This window comes from Lipomyces doorenjongii (genome assembly GCF_038497915.1).
Source record: "Lipomyces doorenjongii strain NRRL Y-27504 unplaced genomic scaffold V1508scaffold_36, whole genome shotgun sequence".
NCBI classification, from domain to species: Eukaryota; Fungi; Ascomycota; class Lipomycetes; order Lipomycetales; family Lipomycetaceae; genus Lipomyces; species Lipomyces doorenjongii.
The window spans coordinates 118,045-136,102 of NW_027118103.1; the positions used below are offsets into that span (position 1 = coordinate 118,045).

At 46.3% G+C, this 18,058-nt stretch overlaps 7 protein-coding genes and 2 non-coding genes across 9 annotated transcripts in view; 5 read left to right on the top strand and 4 right to left on the bottom strand.

The window, feature by feature from the left end:
- Positions 1-184: 184 nt before the first annotated feature.
- V1508DRAFT_356739 (ubiquitin-conjugating enzyme/RWD-like protein) lies at positions 185-1,021 on the top strand (the record flags this gene model as incomplete). Its single annotated transcript, XM_066937004.1, has 3 exons — positions 185-286; positions 345-558; positions 612-1,021. 3 exons carry the CDS (start codon positions 185-187, stop codon positions 1,019-1,021), a joined length of 726 nt encoding a protein of 241 aa, XP_066794940.1.
- A 661-nt stretch (positions 1,022-1,682) lies between these two features.
- On the top strand, positions 1,683-3,105 carry V1508DRAFT_356717 (rhomboid family-domain-containing protein; the record flags this gene model as incomplete). Its single annotated transcript, XM_066937002.1, has 4 exons — positions 1,683-2,225; positions 2,290-2,387; positions 2,437-2,535; positions 2,589-3,105. 4 exons carry the CDS (start codon positions 1,683-1,685, stop codon positions 3,103-3,105), a joined length of 1,257 nt encoding a protein of 418 aa, XP_066794941.1.
- A 334-nt stretch (positions 3,106-3,439) lies between these two features.
- Positions 3,440-3,511, bottom strand: V1508DRAFT_t61. The gene has a single exon. It is a non-coding gene; the product is annotated as a tRNA-Met (tRNA).
- A 2,808-nt stretch (positions 3,512-6,319) lies between these two features.
- V1508DRAFT_t60 lies at positions 6,320-6,393 on the top strand. The gene has a single exon. It is a non-coding gene; the product is annotated as a tRNA-Ala (tRNA).
- A 1,755-nt stretch (positions 6,394-8,148) lies between these two features.
- On the bottom strand, positions 8,149-8,460 carry V1508DRAFT_398410 (uncharacterized protein; the record flags this gene model as incomplete). The annotated part of the gene is made up of 1 exon (XM_066938208.1): positions 8,149-8,460. One exon carries the CDS (start codon positions 8,458-8,460, stop codon positions 8,149-8,151), a length of 312 nt encoding a protein of 103 aa, XP_066794942.1.
- A 629-nt stretch (positions 8,461-9,089) lies between these two features.
- Positions 9,090-10,162, bottom strand: V1508DRAFT_420236 (uncharacterized protein). The gene has a single exon (XM_066940718.1). It carries the CDS (start codon positions 10,121-10,123, stop codon positions 9,332-9,334), a length of 792 nt encoding a protein of 263 aa, XP_066794943.1. The 5' UTR covers positions 10,124-10,162; the 3' UTR covers positions 9,090-9,331.
- Positions 10,163-10,301: 139 nt separating this feature from the next.
- V1508DRAFT_388431 (transcription factor S-II, central domain-containing protein) lies at positions 10,302-13,661 on the top strand. Its single transcript, XM_066937866.1, has 3 exons — positions 10,302-10,731; positions 10,789-11,318; positions 11,387-13,661. The coding sequence occupies exons 1-3, from the start codon at positions 10,722-10,724 to the stop codon at positions 13,457-13,459; spliced, it is 2,613 nt and encodes an 870-aa protein (XP_066794944.1). The 5' UTR covers positions 10,302-10,721; the 3' UTR covers positions 13,460-13,661.
- V1508DRAFT_372694 (GPI transamidase component PIG-T) lies at positions 13,554-16,157 on the bottom strand. Its single transcript, XM_066937509.1, has 4 exons — positions 15,368-16,157; positions 14,883-15,319; positions 14,539-14,829; positions 13,554-14,488 (listed from the first exon to the last, which is right to left on the bottom strand). The coding sequence occupies exons 1-4, from the start codon at positions 15,772-15,774 to the stop codon at positions 13,674-13,676; spliced, it is 1,950 nt and encodes a 649-aa protein (XP_066794945.1). The 5' UTR covers positions 15,775-16,157; the 3' UTR covers positions 13,554-13,673.
- A 439-nt stretch (positions 16,158-16,596) lies between these two features.
- V1508DRAFT_177480 (uncharacterized protein) overlaps positions 16,597-18,058 on the top strand; it is a 3,620-nt gene continuing 2,158 nt past the window's right edge. The window contains exons 1-2 of the mRNA XM_066936120.1: positions 16,597-17,409; positions 17,455-18,058. Coding sequence (XP_066794946.1) covers positions 16,738-17,409; positions 17,455-18,058 — 1,276 coding nt within the window. The 5' untranslated portion in view covers positions 16,597-16,737. The remainder of the gene's footprint in view (positions 17,410-17,454) is intronic.

Genomic DNA, 18,058 nt, shown 5'->3' on the forward strand with positions numbered 1-18,058 from the left:
CTGTTAAACATTGAGTCTGTTCGCGGAATAAACTCCCAACAGTGATGACTCCCAAAAGCGATGTTAACATAACAGCGTCACATATCTATCTATTTGCTCGCGGACTGTTACTCGTAATCCGGGAAATATTGTATTTGTATTTGGATCGTATCCTTCTGACTTATCAATACGGCAGTACATCATTATGCCAATGCCCAACAAGAATACTCCGACTGTGAGGAGGATACTCAAGGAGGCGAAGGAGCTGTCTGAACCGGACAGGGACATACACGCAGCGCCGACCGAAGTATGAATTATCCCACGCAATGGAGATTGATGAAACTGTATTCTAAAATAATTTATAGGATAATTTGTTTGAATGGCATTTTATAATACGTGGCCCACCGTCAAGCCCTTACGAAGATGGCTACTATCACGGACGGATAAATCTCCCTAGCAATTACCCATTAGCACCACCTAGCTTCAGATTTCTACAAGATTCTGGGAGATTTGATGTCAATAAGGAAATCTGTTTGTCGATCAGTAACTTCCATGTCGAGGAGTGGCTGCCTGCGTGGGGTAAGCTATTTTCGTTGCCACAGAGTTATGCTGACTGACCAACGATTACCTAGGTATACGCACGGCGTTGGTGGCATTACGTTCTTTCATGGCAACAGAAGCAAATGGAGCGGTTGGAAGCATCGATGGTGTACCGGATGAGACGAAGCGGGAAATCGCTCGCAAGAGCAGGGAGTTTAAATGCTCAACATGCGGCGGACAACGAAACTACGAACTACTATGCGCAACGACTGAAGGTAGCAGTACCAACGAACCTCAAATCGAAGCAAGTGTTGTATATAAGTCTGTGGAACAACAGTCGGGCAATAACTCTGGTAAATACAGCCGGTCGATAGAGAATGGCTCGGACCGCGGTGTTTCCACTCAGCAGATAGAGCAGACATCTCAAGGAATATGTAGAAATAAGCTAACGGTGTTTGTATCTGTCTTAGTAGCTATATGGGCCGTTAGATTTTTGTTTTAACTATGTGTAGTAATTTGGGTTATATTCAAATGGAGCGGATGCCTCTACGGATTAAATTGGACCATCATTGCTGCTGTCTGTACTATCGGATTTATCTAACACGGCTACTAAATTATATAGGGCGCATATTATGATACATATAGTTAGACATCAGCCGGCGGGCACTAAAATTAAAGAGAATAACCGCCACATTTGTGTGCTCGCTTGGGGAGCGCTTAATGGAATTAAAGTTTAAGCCCGGTGCAATCACGATTCAGGTACGGGAAAACAACGAACTATTGCTGAACATAAGCTCGGTCTTCGTCGCTAGCAAACTTAATGCGCATATTGCGCATTCGCCTGCAATCATCAGATCCTGGCCAGCCCGATTACTGTTACTGGAAAATTGGGTAAGCGAGACGTCGTCCTTCATATGACGTGACGGTTGCATGAGACGTTACAAAGTTTTCTTTCTCACAAGTGATTAGTTTTGTTGTGCCGTCCACATTATTAACCAATCAAACAGATTGATAGACAGTAACTGAGTATGGCCCCGTTTGATTTTCTCAGAAAGAAAAACGGTGGGACTGCGGAAAACAGCGACACGGTCAGTGTCATGTCGTCAAGGACCAACGGCAGGTTGAGCACATACGATAAGAATCAGTCGTATGAACTCTCGCAAATGCCGACTGAAAGTACCTACTCTGGATCAAATTCAGCAGTATACTCAGACCCATACGAGGACAATGTTCCTCTCACCAACCACCATGTGTCGCAGTCCTATGTATACAATCCGTGGAATCCCCAGAGTAATCAACAGACTCCGTCAGACATACCAGCACCTGGCTCCGCACCTCATTCAGAGCGACTTCCTATGAGCATCCCGCCCATGGACCAACAAAAGAAGAGACGGATAATTCCATGGTTCACTGTAATCGTTAGCGTGATCCAAGTGATCGTCTTCGTCTCTGAACTAATTGTTATGCACAAGTACACCGGGAGCATAATCGCTACTAGGCCGACATTTAATCCTATGATAGGGCCTTCTACATATCTTCTAATCCATATGGGCGCCAGGTTTACACCTTGCATGCACTATATATCTGGAGTGACAGACGTCAAGACCAAAAATTTTCCTTGTGCAAGTTCGACAACTATTGCAACAAATGTTTGCACCCTATCCGAATTATGCGGCATGGGCGGCGTGTCAGACCATCCTGATCAGGTATTGAAACTCTATGCGGAGTGAAGGCGATCTGTAGAGCTTGCTGACATTAGTAATGCGATAGTGGTGGCGCTTCATTATTCCAATCTTCCTACACGCCGGATTTATACACATTATTGCGAACATGCTTTTGCAGTTCCAACTAGGTGGATCGATGGAAAGGTACTATACTTAGTTTGTTGAACACGATCAGAACTGACACAGATCTCAGAGACATCGGGACGTTGAAGTTCGCCTTCGTGTACGTCGCATCTGGTATCTGCGGATTTTTGCTCGGCGGAAATTTTGCACCAGATGGCATTGCGAGCACGTAAGTCGATCCATCGAACTAGACTTCTAAAATATGTAGTAATGATATTTTAGAGGCGCATCTGGTGCTCTTTTCGGCATTATTGCTTTGAGCATATTACAATTGCTTCTGAACTGGCAACTCTATGAGCATCCAAAGCGTACTCTGATGTCTCATCTCATCGAAATAGTGATCGCATTTGCTCTAGGACTATTACCAGGACTCGACAATTTTGCGCATATCGGAGGCTTTGCCATGGGTATTCTTCTCGGTCTCGCCCTCCTTCGAAGCCCACTAAAATTACGAGAACGTGCTGGCCAACCGATAGCCAACGATTATTATCCGAAATCCAAAAGTCTGAAGGACAGGTTCCAAAATCTTAAAATTGTGTTTTCAGGACGGCATCCTGCGTGGTATTTATGGGTGATCGTCCGCCTTGTTATGTTAGTGCTGGCAGCAACCCTCGTTATCGTCTTAATTGGGCTATTTAAAAATGGCGGCGGCCATTGTAGCTGGTGCAAGTATCTAAGTTGCTTGGTAAGTTCTTTTTTTGTTTGGCAAGGCCATATGCTGTATACTAACGTGCATTAGCCCGTAAATGGGTGGTGCGACAATGGGTACATTCCTACAACGAGTTCATAGAATGTTTAGTTTGCACTGAATAAGATGGTTTAATTTTTTTCTGGTGCAATATCAATCGCGTATTGTTGGCATTTTATGATATAGGTATAAGTTAGCCACAGGATATTATTGCAGTGATAGGAACACAGTAATATCGATCTACATATGGAATGTAGCTGATTCTATTTATTCATAGGAGCTCCTGAATAATATAATATGCATATTTATGACGGCACGTATCTCTCTTACGCGCGTAATGACAAGCCAATGAATAACTACACGTAACAAACTGAAAAAATAAAATTAGCGATACTTGGTTTCGATCCAAGGACATCAGGGTTATGAGCCCTGCGCGCTTCCGCTGCGCCACATCGCTCTGTCGACATTAAAGACTAAAGTTATCTACCTTAGGTCATCCATAAACCCTAACCCACATACGACCCAAATTCGGGTGCCCTCGCATCTGGACTAAGCCGGGGTTGTGGATGTCATCTTGGCCGAATATAAGACTAATCCCCCGTGACATTTTTCGAAGTTCTCCCTGAAGCCTTGGAACACGAAGTGATACGATAACCATAGACTGCAGAAAGTGAGCCTTGCAAGCAATATTTTGACGGGTTGTTCAGCGGAATGGATGGTGCATGATAAACAAGGCTCTCGTGCGGCTTATGGCAATCCATATTTCTAACGGGATCTATTCTTTGATCGCAAATAATGATTCATTAAATGCTCAGTAGTTTATTTGCGCCGGTATAACTGGTGTGTTTTGTTGTCTAAGTAGATGTAGATTGTCTCCGCGCCAGATTGCACATTATTGGTTATTCCGCCGGAAGTTAGGCTCAGCCCCATATTATTTGGCTTGGAAGGGTACTAATCTTGCAATCATCATGATGCTCTTCGTAGACGGCGAGATGTGTTGGGCAAATTTTGGCTATGCAATTCAGAGATGGCTTTCGATTCCATATCACCATACCGAGAAAGAAGCCAGGGACCATGACACTAGTCAACTTTTCGTCTATTCCCGTTAAGTAAGGACACTGTATTTGAACGGTAATATATGGTTCTTGCAGGAGCTACGAATAATGGAAGAGAGCGAGAAAAGTTGAAGTTCGCCGCATTATGGATAAGGGCATGTATTGTCGTTCGCCATGTTAATGAACGGGAAAATAGCTTTCAATATCTCTGCTATATGGAAGTTATTGGATAGCTAAGATTGAGCCTGACAAGTACGCGTGAAGAGACATAGCGCAACCTCTACATGACCCGTTGCTAGGTTTCCGACGTCGTGGATATTAGGAAGACGGTTTAGCAATGCATGCAGATATATTTGCAAACTCTGATGCTAAAATATTCACGCCTTGCTTGCAGCCTTCTCCATCTTTTCCTCATTCGCATTCGCCTCAGTCTCCATATCAGTCCTTGAGACCTTTTCCAGGCTAAGGATAATGCAATTATTTCCTGAGTCGCGCCAGTTCTCGGGTCAGTATAGTCTTCTCTCCGGCCGCAGCCGGTTTGATGGTCATCCACCTCCACCTCGCGTTTGATCTCAGCAGCCTTGTCAAAGATGCTGTGAGTTAGGTCTGCCATCACTTCCTGATGGGTTTCTGTAGAATAATATCTGGCAAGATCATCCAGATATTATCAGTATACTTCCTCAAATGAGACGTCGACGAGGTCCGAGCAAGACCGCACATGGCTCAATGGCGAGGGCAAATAGTGACAGATTGATTAGCCGGACTATAAAACAATCAAAAAGTCTAGGAGCCAGCTCATTGCAAGAATATACGTTGTCTTGCTGTGGCCGGTTTTTATTGAGCCCGGTTTTTTCTTTTGATTAAAAAAGGCCCTTTTTGAAAAAGCCGATGTATTAGTAACTATATACATTATGGGCTGAAACCAATTGTACATGTAACCCAGCGTCCTATTTATGACTGATATGTATACAAGATGAAGATAACTGAGCCGAAGGCGCCAGCACCAGGCGCCTGCCAGGGTCCGGAGGCTATAACACCAACCCAGGCAGCCCGCCACCAGAGAGGAGCATCCACATCCAAAACAAGGACGATAAAGATAGGGGTGGGGGCAACGACTCGGAGAGGGAACCGGAGAAGTTAGCACCCAGCGCGAAAGATGCAGAAGCGAAGGGGAAACTGGGTGATCAAGCCCGAGACCTCAACGCATGGAACATCCGCGCCGGCTAGGCGAGGCATGGAAGGTAGCAGAGCTGGAAGGGACCAGCAGAACAGCAGTGAGGCCACCCGGAACCAACAAGACAAAAGAAGAAAGGAAGAGCTAACTCGACAAAGCAACGGAATTAACGCGACAAAAGCAACGGAAAAGCGACAAAGAAGCCATTCCTCATTCCCACGGGGCCAGATAATGGCGTGTGGAGAGCACCCGAGAAACAAGCGGCACCCAAAAAAGCTGGTGGGTGGGGACGGGGAGCACGGGAAGACGGGCGCCCCCGAAGATAAAAACTGGAAAAAAGTGGGGGCAAGGCTAACGAGCGGAAGGGTACCCGGCGGGAGGGTGCGCTTCTCATTGAGCGCAAGGGTGACTTCCAGCGCATCCTCATTGGTGCTGGTGCCAACACGGGGGAATTCGGCTTGAAGAATCGTGCCATACGATTCCAAAGCTGAGGCAATATGGTCGTAACCATGAGCAGGGTTTGAGAAGACTCCGATGATTTTAGCTCAACCTGGAGCAACCTGGCGATGTGCCGATCATGGTCAGGGAGCCGATGGTGAGGGTAGTGTCCACCAGAGAAGCAACTGAGATCAAGTCGGGCTCCATCGTGGTAAGGTAGAAGTTACCATCGATGGGTTCATGAAGGATGAGATGTTGGGCCGTATCAGGAAGTGACAGTTGGAGAGCGCGAGCCAACTGGTCGCGCGAGAACGAGTCCGAGCCCGTCTGTGAGGATGACAGTGCCAGGACGGTGTTTTAGCGAAGGAGGTGTTTCGGTAGTGGTGCTCATAATGAGTGTAATGAGCGGGCGAGTGTCGCCATATTTTTTTTTTTTTTGTTTGAAAAGCCAATGGATTTTACAAGCTAATTACATGCGTGCACTGGCGAAAAACAACGGAACGAAAGGAAAATGAAACGAATAAATATTCAAAAAAAGGAAAACAAATTTTTTTGCGTCAACTTAAGACCTAAAACTTTTGACTCTTAAAGTAAATTTGGGCATGTAGTGTAGTTGGTTATCGCGTTCGCTTCGCATGCGAAAGGTCTCCGGTTCGATTCCGGACTTGTCCATTTTTACTAATCCTTTGGGTCATTTGGATGACTTTTTTTTGCCTCTGCTTGTATTATTGTGTGACTTCCCGTAGACGGTTTAGCGGTTCAGAGTACATATGCACAGGTTTGTGTCATTAAGTAAGCGCCGAAACTTTTGGGCCGGGTCATCAAATTCACAAATTAAGGCAAGGGGGACTTGCCAAATGCACCAATGCTCAAATGCCCATCCCAAACTCACGTGACACTTAGTTTTTCGCCAATTGCTCGCTTCATTCCAACAGGGCGCGTCAACAACGCGTCTTCTTTGCATTCCATCCCTCATTGCAATTGCTATACTACAAGTCAGAATTGCCATCCGATATATTAATCATGTCTATAACGCGTATCAAGACTTCTATTTGGACCAGAACCCCGACGATAATGCGAAATTGGTTCTTATCGCGATTGCATTACTAGGAATGTTAAGTGGGAGACCGTTCTATCTCACGCGCCCAGCCCTTCCTTTCCCAGTCACGAGTCCCTGGCAAATGTTACGTGACTCCTCTGATGAAAAAGCGTTCATCTTGACGACAGCGCTCTCAGTCCGGCAATTTTTCGATTACATTCTAAATCGTGGCTTTCGTCAGGCCTGGAATGGCAAGACCATTCAATGACAAGATGTCTCAATTCATGGAGAAACACGCCCATCGCGAAGGTCCCTCGATGCAGATGGGGCATTAGGATTGGTGTTGCACTTCTTTAATTCCTCAATGGCACAGTTTACTCTGCAGGAAGTGTTCGGCATCTTGCCATCGGTGTGCTCAAGATATATTCAACTGGACTTGAGCTACTGCTAGATGTTATGACAACAATGGTACCGGAAGCTACAAGAGTCTGGCCAAAGACCACAGACCTGCAGAGATTCTCGCGTCTCATTCAGGATCAGCATCTCATGCTTGAGAAGGGATCCGGATTCGTCGACGGTCTGCACCTGCCCGTAGAGACGGCGGGTGACATGGATGTACAGAATGCCTACTACAATGGATGGGTACATGCGCACTTCACATCTAACATATTTGCATTCTCTCCAATAGGCACAATTATGTATGCATCCATTAACGCTCCTGGCAGTATGCATGACGCCGCCGTATCCCGTGTGCTTTTTCAGAAGCTCATTCATGAAACCGATGAGGGCTACTGGCTCATTGCTGACCGGTAAGCAATGCACTGCGCGATAGGATCAAAACTCCGCTGAAGTCTAACTGTAGGGCATGGCCAGACAATCCTGTTGACCGTGCAATCTTAGCGCGGACACACAGACGGCTAGTTTCCGCGCGACAAGCTGCAGATTGGGGTATGAGAGCTCTACAAGGGTGCGTCTCCTGGGTATATCAGAGATTCGTTCAAAATATGAGCCCATCTGGCGGGAGTCAGATGAAGAGGGCTTCCTCAATTTTGGGAGCATGGTGGTTTTTGATGATATTGTTAAACATGACCGAATAAGTCAAATTTACAACCGACATTGAATAAAGGAGTACACAAACCATGTGCAAACAAGAACGAAGGAAGAAGCTATCATACAAAACAAGAGCTAACGAAGAAGCTATTTGTCTCTGTCATGTAAAAGCAGCGACGAGGTCCGAACGCTCACGCTGAAAACGAATCTCGAGATCCGCCTTCTCACTCGTAGCTGAATGCCTCAGCTCATCGATTGTTCGACGCAACTCCCGGACTCCGTCTGGGAATCCCTAAGTGTCCGCTCTAGCGACTCAATTTGTGATCGATAGAGCATGATCACGTCAGTCCTCTCTCGCTCTTCCTGCCTTCGACGTCTAAGAAGGAAACAAATGACTCCATGACGTCACCCTTGTTCCGCCTCCTGGACGTCGAGACCACGGACCGAGGCACTGCTGACCCGACTCTCGGGGTGTTGGAGGTGCGATGCGAGGCAGCCTCGCCAGATTCAGAGCGTGGCGCTACTGGCTTTGCTGTCGGCGAGTTAGACAGACGCGAACCAGCATCGCCTTGCTCTCCTTCATGTTTTTCCGTGAGGTCGAGGATTTCTCCATCATCCAACCCCATCATCTCAAGAGAATCGTTCAGCATACGGTTTATCTCTTTGGCCCTTCTAATGTCGGGTGGGCAGGTAAGGACCTCCTGTAGGTTTCGAGATTAACTATTTGGTTAAACTTTCTCCGAAGCGCGCCAGAGTCACGCGAGACTCTGCCGTACTGATTGCAATATTCTTCCATAGATAAAATGACGTTATATGAAGTGCGCATGCATTGTTGTCTCCTGTTTTGCTTTTTACATTTTATTTTTTCACTCATACAGTTTGTCTGGTATTCGAAAACACCTAACCCACACTGTTGCATAAACATCCTCAGCTATTTGCTATAACGTATCACTATTTACTGTAATCACAACTTCTTATAAATGCTGAATATTAATTGCCATATCAATATTTTGAGTGTTTCCAATATTCAGTATTACGTAGCGAGCAAGGCAATTCGTCGAGAGGTAGCCAGTCGCTACCCTAAACCGCAATTTTCGCGTATCAAGTGGGCATGCGTCTGAAATCTAATGGGCACAAGCCACGGTTCAAAATCAAAATATGGGCGAGATTATGATATATTAATTGGGCGTCTACAGGTAGAGTGCATAGAAATCAGGTACTTCTACGAAAGCTTATGTTGTTTGTTGTCCGTCACTTTCGTAGCATATGATACTAGCCACTTGCCAGAGCAATAAATGTTCTATGTTTATATGATATATCCACTGCAACTATCGGTTTGGCGGACAATAGATCCAGCTGTGCGGTGCAAGATCCAGCTACAGCCTCGAAGGATCACGACTGTCTTTATAATTACGATCACGCGGCACCCAATTTCCTAATAGTATACATAGTATATCTTCTAAAGTTACATAAACATTTCAGACTTCGTAGCTTAATATATATTATGCAAAATTTCTGTGTTCAGATGCCCTTCCTGCGCCATGCTGCGTATTCATCAAATTCGTCGTCATCTTCGTCGTCGCCTTCGGTCTCGGTCTCCTTCTGCTCTACTCCATCCTCGGTATTTGTCAGGTCCCGATTACTTCGGATAAGCTTGCCACTTTCCCTTAGGGCAGAAGTTTCAATATTCTTGACTCGAAGCTTTTCACGCATCTCTTTGAGCTTCAACACTCGACTCTCTAGAGTCTTCTGCTCTTCAAATTGATCTTGTAGTTCATCCATAATCTCGTCCATCTCATCATCTTCTGCTTTTCCACGGTGAGTATTCGTCGTTAACTGTTCGGTAACGACAGCAGTGGCCTCAACGACTGTACTCGCCTGGACCTTAGCAATGTCTTTCTGGAAGGCAGCCCATTCTGCATCAAGGTCAGACGCAGTTTCGGCTTTTGACCTGTCTGCTTCTATGGGGTTGTTAGTCGATTGTTGACGAGGAGCGTCAAAAAAATCTGACGGAAGCTGTGACCTTGAGTCACTCTGCTCGCGCCGTAGTCGCTTGCTATGATCTCCTTGAGCTTCTGCTTGAGTGCTGGTATCCAATTGTCTCTTAGCTTTGCGCTGCTGTGCGACTTTGTACTTTTGTACAGCATCACGATGCGTTGGGGTGCCAATGTGAGCCTCCCATTGCCGTTCGTTTGAAATGGAGAGATCACAGACAGTGCATTGCAGCTTATCGTTTACATATTTCGCAAATGGATGTTCCACCTTCTTCGTAGCTTCTGCTTGCCGGAATAAGGCGCGAATACTTGTCGTCATCGATTGTTGTCATCCAGTGCTTCCAGCGCAATGTGCGGCCGCTGAGGTCGAATTGCAGTTGACAGCGCTGTCATTTACGCTGAGGTCCCAGACTGAAATATACGGCAATCCGTACATGTCGGCACGCGTTCGCAGCAAAAGTTCTATGCATGAATCTTCAACGTCATTGCGTCTTGAACAATCCATATAAACTACTTTTTTATCATCATTTCGCACGCACAAGAACTATTGCAATCATATTAGCCAATTTACTATCAATCACAGCAGTGCGATATATGACCATTGCGCATATTTCATGATCCTGACTCTCACTCAGGACGAGCGTGTACTGAATTTACTTACGAGCTGTCTTGCGCGCTGTAGTAGAGTAGTGTAACGTAGCCATTACGCGACTCTAGAGGCACTTAGCTCTCCCTATAAAGGACACAGAAGCTTAGAAAGTACTTTGCTTTATAAATACTAGGCTTCAAGCAGGCCCAGTGCCAGCCGTGAGACCTTGAGATTTTTATTCAGAACACGAACGCGTCAGACCTGTCTAGACTCGGATAAGAGCACATTATAGTTGCGCTATCAAGAATCGGCGAAGCGAACAGTTGTAATGGCGTCAAGTATGCACATTTCACTGATCTATCATTCGACGTTTATATATTAATTGAGAATTGTAGCTGAACCACGAAGGTCGAGTCGCACTACCAAGGGCCAACATAGTCAAAAGTTGACCCAAGAGGTCGAAACAGAGGATATGCTGCGAGCAATTAGTACATCAAAGGCTACAAATAGAGAGCAATCCGAAAGGAAAAAGCCCAAGCCAAAATCGCAACGGACGAAGAAGCAAAACATGCTTGAAGAAGAGGAAGAGAAAGAGGAAGAGTCGTATGTGCGATGCGTGTGCGGTCTTGAGGCAACTGATCCAGAAGACGACAAGCCACTCATGGCACAATGCGAAGAGTGTCTCTGCTGGCAACATCCTGAGTGCACAATGGGGATAACCGATGAAGCTGAAGTCCCCGATCAATATTTTTGTGAACGCTGTCGGCCTGAGCTTCACGAAGCCTACTTCAAGAGGATTGCTATCCAAGAACCGACTCCTGCACCAGGTCTCAACGATCCCGAGTATAAATCGGAAACTGTCGGCCAGTCTCTGCTAGCAACTAAGCGTAAATTTCCACGCTCCCCTTCGTTCGAAATACCTGAAGTGAGTTCATTGTTATCAATCACGCACCGAGCCATTTGCAAGATATGAGATCTGACGACTGATTACAGGCCCCGCTGAAGGTACAGAAAAAGGAACGCCATGTTTCGGTTGCTGATCAGACCGATGCATCTGTTGCAGAGAAGTCAGTCCAGCAAGAAGACAAACCACAGATATCAAGACCACGGTCAGTCTCTAGCCATCCACCACTTTCAAGAAGAAAGTCATCAGCTGCAACTGTTCCGAAAGCTGTATCTCTGCCACCGAAAGTAGATCACGTCGACGATTTAGCTGATAACGTTCGGAAATCAGTTGCGAGTGGAATACTGAAGCTGCTCGAGAAGGCGGCCGACGCAGCTATCGCCAATGATGCACTTAAACTGGGCGAGGGGACCACGGCACTGGAGTTTGCCGAAAACCTCAGTTTAGAGATTGAGTACTCTATGTACGAGCAACTCGCAATAAAAACGGAGAAGGATGTTGGACACAAATACCGAGATAAATTCCGAACTATATTATTTAATTTAAAAGATATCAAAAATTCACTGTTACGGCAGAGAGTCCTATCTGGCGAGATCACACCAGACCATTTAGTTCGAATGGCACCAGAGGAGATGATGAATCCGGAACTTCAAAAGTTGGCAGAAGCTGTGAGGGCAGAGAGTATATCGCAGTCTATCCTAAAAAAAGCTGAAGCACCGCGAATACGAAGAACACATAAAGGAGAAGAGTTTGTTGGCGATGTCGACCCCATGGGCACATTGCCGGAGACCGCCCCTGAAGGAGAGGAAGAGCTTAGTTCACAAGTCAATCCTGCTGCGGCAACGCGGGTTTCCGACAGTGCCAATGACGAGGCATTTTCTCACAGGTCGGTATCACCTTTCACAACTGTCGGGCAGCAAAATTCAACAGGGCCAATACCAGATGATGGTAGCAGAGAGCGATCTCACTCATTACAGCTGTCTGACGCTGGAGCGAAGAATTACGAAGATGCAAGGTCTGCGACCCCCTCAGGTAGTTCTGCAGGTGCAGACAACGCAGATTTCGACATAGATCAAGTGTGGAAGTCAGTGAACAGTCCACCTCCTACTGATAAGAACTCCCACATTACGTCGTCGAATGCGGTTCAACCGGCTTCACCACAACCTCAGGATCGTCGTCAGGTGGTCGACGAGGACATCGACAGACTTATTAACGACGACTTGGGTCATAATGCGGTGTGTGAAGATGATTATGACCATAGCTACTCGCCCATGCTTGAAGCAACAGTTTCTGTGATATGGGAAGGATTAATCTCAATGGCTAGCGTGTCCGAGTTTATGGGAAGTGCCGTGCAAGTCGGAGGTCCTTTGTTCGATGGTGAGGTCAGACGATGGCAGGACGTGATTGCGCCATCTATTGATATTGATGGGCGGCTATCAAAAGATACGGCGGCAAGCTATTTGTCAGAAGTATCTTCGACGAAAGACTTAGTCGCCATATCATTCATGGTAAAGGATCCAAATCTAAAAGAACAAGAACGAGCCTTTACCAGGTTGTTCGACTATTTCAGAGGGAGAGATAGATATGGTGTGATTCGGAATAAGTTGCCAAATGTCAAAGATGCGTACCTAGTACCTCTACTCCCCGCAGATCCACGACCTGACTACATGCATATGATAAGCTCAATCAGCATTCCTCGCATCATCACAATGCCAATGCTTCTGGGTATTTTTGTGATCAATAAGGTCAACACAGCAGCTCAAGCGCCCTCCAGCGGCTACACAGATCGTCATACCAGTCTCGAAATGGACGTAGATTCTGATCAATATGATCCTACAGCAACTCCAATAGTGCCGAGTATCTCATCAGATGCATATGGTGGTCGAGAGCCATGGTATCCACCTCTGTCAATGGAGACGTCATCCTTCTCTTCTTTATCGCCATCAGCGACCACTGCATCCCCAGAGGTAAATTTGCTGCCCAGAGGCACGGGCCAAAGTATCACAGATGCTCTACTGGGCCTTGCGTTGCCACAAAATGAGGTGGCTTTGTTGCAGAAAATTCTTGAAAGCAGTCCTGAAATCGTTCAAGATCCGTCCATGATCAATGATCCAAATTTCTTGATCAGAGTTGTACAGGATTATCAGAGAAAGCATCCCTGAGCGTGAACAAAGCTTTTGTACGGATACATGTATGTTTGTCGAGGAAACGGTCTGTTTGAGTTAGCGTGTTTATTTGTATACTATGCGGTTTTTCTATGGCTTGATCATCTTTATTTGTATACTATGCGGTTTTTCTATGGCTTGATCTTACTGGCAGTGCAGCCTTCATTGTAGTTTTCGTATGTCTGTACAATATAATATGTCTATATATAATTCAATTCTTTTTGTCCAGACTTTTATCCTCTGCAACGGTGCCTTCTTTGGGCTTGCCACTTTCCGGAGGTTTGTTGCTTTCCGCCGCCGTTCTCCAAAGTACAAATCTTGCTCGTATTCGCTGTTTGAGCTTCTGCATAAGTGGGGCATGTTCGCGCACCATGTCCTCTTCATAGACAAACCGTCGCACTAAGATATTGTAAATAGTCCCAAAGGCCAGTGCCATCACCGTTGAGGTCAGAATGATGACGTTATAAGGCATGCTAAAATCCGGCGTAGGAAGAGATAACAGAAGACTGGAGGTCCGCAGAGTATATGCATATGAAGTTGTACCGTTGTATTCCTTTGTAAGGACAGTGAGAATCCCTGGCGGTACGTCAAATCCTCTATTCGCATCCGGTGGGTACTCCGCCAAGTATAGCAAGGTTTTGTCAAAATCGTAGCTTAGAGTAAGTCTTGACTCTGAAGGAATTTCGAGTTTGAGCTCGAGATAAGTGCCGCGGACTCTTTCTAAAAACGGACGATATAAAATGTCTTTCACGACTTCTTCTTTGGTGGCTGCAATTGGTGTCGATGCTGAACTAGAAAGTACTGCTGCCAATGTGTGCATGTATGGTTTCATATACCATGGTAACGACTCGAAATATACGAGCGAAACGGTGTCAGTCATTGAAGGATTGTGAATTATGGTTTGGACACCGCCGTTTTGTTGGCCGCGACCAGTCATGGACCGCTGGATGTATACTGGCGGCCGCTCATTCTTAGACACAGATGTGGAGTTTGAGGTCGAGAAACCAATATCAAATTCATCGTCCTCTGCAAAACATTAGCCATGTCTACACGGGTTCGGAGGAAAGATGGCATACCGTGTAATGAAAAGCATGCCTTAGATGAGGTACTAGACACTACTGTACCTCCCTCTCGAGTGAGATGCCATTCTGGCGTAATGTGAGTGCAAACAGAATATGATGAGACATCATACTCAGACCTCCGATCTAATAGACAGCGGTTTTTTATCTTGCGACCAAACACATCAGAAAGCTTCCAATCGAGTACGTGTTGGCTAGGCAAAGGAAAGCATATAGACTCCGAATGATAGGATTTCGATGTATCACACTGCAGCTCCTCCAACGGCGGTGGCATAGGAACGGGCGAGTCTTTAACAATTACTTAGACTGAACAGCTTTAAAGGCATCATTCGAATACTTACGCTTTCGTTGTAGTGATCGCAGTACGTCCAGGACCACGTCCACTTTCTGGGTCATATGTAGTCGGCATCCGTTATCTGAATCGCATATTGGGACGAAGTCGAGAGCCATAGATTGCCATTTCGAATCAAATATCCTGTGACCATCAAGTAACGAAGAAACTCCTGCACGGCCCTTGCATGGAAGCAATTTCAAAAAGGGCGTGAGGTTTTCAGTACACACAGTCTCACGCGGCAACGATCCATGGTAGAGATGCAAAAGCGATGATACGTTGCTTTTCCTGGCTGTTGGGTTTGTAAATATTGAAGAAGAGCCGACATTAGAGTCAGGACGGAATGAGATCGGATTTGGTGTGGTTCGACTAGAGTCGACAAAATTCAATGACGCACAAAATAAACCAGACAAAGCATTAACTAACTCGTACCACCTATTTTCAGCCCTGTGCGTGTTAGTATTCTGTAATATGTATATAATAATTGGTACATACTCATCATCTTGTTCGGCAGCGATCCATGCCCATACTTCTACGCCAGTTCCGCCTGTGTACTTTCCATTGTGTGGAAGTAGGCCCCATTCTTCTGAATCCCACCTGCCCTGCGTAAATCGAAGGTGTAATTCATGGGTCTGCGTACTTGTGACTATCTGGCCCACGCTTCGTGGGAATAGACCATAATGAGCCAATAATTCCGCCCCATCAGGTCCATACACCTGAGCATTTTCCGCCGCAGAATCCGAGTATATTTCGAAATTGAACGACGCCAATAGACTATTCCGTGGTAATGGCTTGAGATCAAGACTCTCGATGTAGGTCCCTCTGGAGGCCAACGCGCAATCGGAAACATCAAAGAGCATGCATACAGCCAGAAGGTAAATCCAAGAGCCTAGCAAAAACATGGAGGTTGTTGTCCAGTCATTACAGGTGAATATTTCTCAAACGCCTACCGAGTAGCTGAACAATAACGCACAGGACGTATATCATATTTAAATATCACGTGACTGAACATGTGCTGACAAACACCTAACCCCAAGGATCCGGAGTCTTGTTTGGTGCCGTACCGTCACTTACCCGGGTTAACATCACGTGCGATTGACCCCGCTTCTCGCTCCTCTAGTCGACCCGCAGGATTATGGCCCATTATTTATGGGAAGCCTCATATCCTAGCCACTATCGCAAATGCAATATCAGAGAATAGCATAGAATAACTTAGTGATGTGACATTTAGTTTTGCCAGAAGCGTGATAGGATGCCAAAATAGACAAGTAATAACAAAGCTAATCCAAACACAGCAAATTCCAGGACAACGGCGTTGTCAATTCAGGCACAATTTAGTTAAAATAGCACAGCAACATGATCGTTATGCCGCATATGCGTATATGCCATCCCTCAATTCCATCAACATAACTACACGAGCGGGAGGACCCGCCGCGCCCGCCGCGTGTGTGAAATGAAATCTTGGTGTGTACTCTCGTTCGTTCGTTACATGTACTTTCTTTCGACCAATTCATCTCGTGCTTGTGACTGGACTACCTATTTTTGATCGTGCTCTCACTTAAGCCCTTGGCTAATCAGATTCTTAATTGGAACTGCAGTCTCTTCGGGTGGTTCATTCCAGTTAGATCTCTGTGGGCCTATCAGACAGTGTAAGTAATTCCGCTATAATCCCACCGTCGTTGTGAGCAGACAGCTAATATTATATCGATTGATTCAGTGTCAAAGTGCAATTGCGCATCACATATGGACTAGCGAGAACTGCCTGGAGTCATCTTCGATCGCGAATCGGAACAAGGAAATTACGAACTCTGTCGCCGTCACGTACTCACTGACCTTAATTGTCAACTCGTCTGGAATTGTGGACGATGGCATCGAGCGACAAGGGTATTTCTATGTCCATGGAAACTACAACGGCTACCGAGTCCCGGGACGTATTTTCCAAGATTAGACGTTATCCTTCCGCTCCGTCTTTCAGTAAAGCGGCAGCCGCAGTCCGGCGTCGCCGACAGACTGCAGCAGGAATACAAGGACTACAATCCCCACCTGAAATTAAGCTCTTTGAGCAAACCGCAACACCGCCGAATCGGTCGTTGATCAGTACTTCCTCACCGTCATCGTCCGTTGCTACTACATCGTCGGTAAACAGTGTCGCGTCCTTTTCAACCAGTCAACAGACAGTTTCGTCGCCGCACACCGAAAGTCCTGAGTCGTCGTCGACTACGTTTCCGGCGGTGCCGTTGTCTTCATCAGATTCAGTTACCTCGGAAGCGAGGACTCCCACGCCGTCGACGCTCACTGTAGCACATCTAACGTCACCGGAGAGCACAAGTGTCCGGCGACATGGCTCAACGAACAGCTCGTGTCGCAGTTCGGGCAGGACGGAGAGTGGTGGTGGCCGATCTGTGAAATATATGTTCAGCAATTTTGTTAGTAGCATTAAGGGCTCGAAATCGGAAAAGGTCATTGAAATTTCAGATCCATACAATCTGAAGCATGTCACGCATGTTGGTTACAACTTGCAAACCAGGGAATTCACGGTATGTCGATCAGCAGTTAGCTTTATTTTCTACTAACTGTAGCAGGGCCTGCCGCCAGAATGGCAGAGAACATTAGAAGCCGGCGGGATTTCAAAAGCAGAGCAACAGAGCAACCCGCAGACAATGATAGACATCGTGGCATTTATTTCGGAGTCGATGTCTAAAGAGGATAATGTCTGGAAGAAGTTTGATCATGCTCAGCATCAAGACATGGTTAGCTACGCGAATACGACGATATCGTCAACATCGCATTCATCCATGACGCCGCGGAGTCCACATTTTCCCCGGAATATTGAAGGTAGCTTTGAAAATCCAAGACCAGCTCCTGTACCTCCTACAAAGCAGTGTCGCGATGACAATCTGGTGCCGAATCGACTTGCACCGAAAGCTCCCGGTGTTTCCAACCTGCCTGACCGACAGACGCAGCAATATCAGTATCCCGCGACGCAATCGTCTTCGTTCAATAGCCATACCTACACAAGTTCTACTCCCACGTCGCCACAATACCTCTTTCGGCCTCAAGGTTCTCCAGGTACTCCACCAAGTAGCCAACTCCAGTCCCAGTCCCAGTCCCAGTCCCAGTCCCAGTCCCAGTCCCAGTCCCAGTCCCAGTCCCAGTCCCAGTCCCAGTCCCAGTCCCAGTCCCAGT

What these genes read in the sequence shown, in the direction of transcription:
- V1508DRAFT_420236 (XM_066940718.1), bottom strand. Translation starts at nt 10,123, where the DNA reads ATGACGACAAGTATTCGCGCCTTATTCCGGCAAGCAGAAGCTACGAAG.
- V1508DRAFT_388431 (XM_066937866.1), top strand. An exon ending in CTTCGTTCGAAATACCTGAA is followed by an intron (nt 11,319 to 11,386) that starts GTGAGTTCATTG and finishes GACTGATTACAG; the next exon opens with GCCCCGCTGAAGGTACAGAA.
- V1508DRAFT_372694 (XM_066937509.1), bottom strand. Translation starts at nt 15,774, where the DNA reads ATGTTTTTGCTAGGCTCTTGGATTTACCTTCTGGCTGTATGCATGCTC. An exon ending in GCTGCCGAACAAGATGATGA is followed by an intron (nt 15,320 to 15,367) that starts GTATGTACCAAT and finishes TAACACGCACAG; the next exon opens with GGCTGAAAATAGGTGGTACG. An exon ending in GGCATGCTTTTCATTACACG is followed by an intron (nt 14,489 to 14,538) that starts GTATGCCATCTT and finishes AATGTTTTGCAG; the next exon opens with AGGACGATGAATTTGATATT.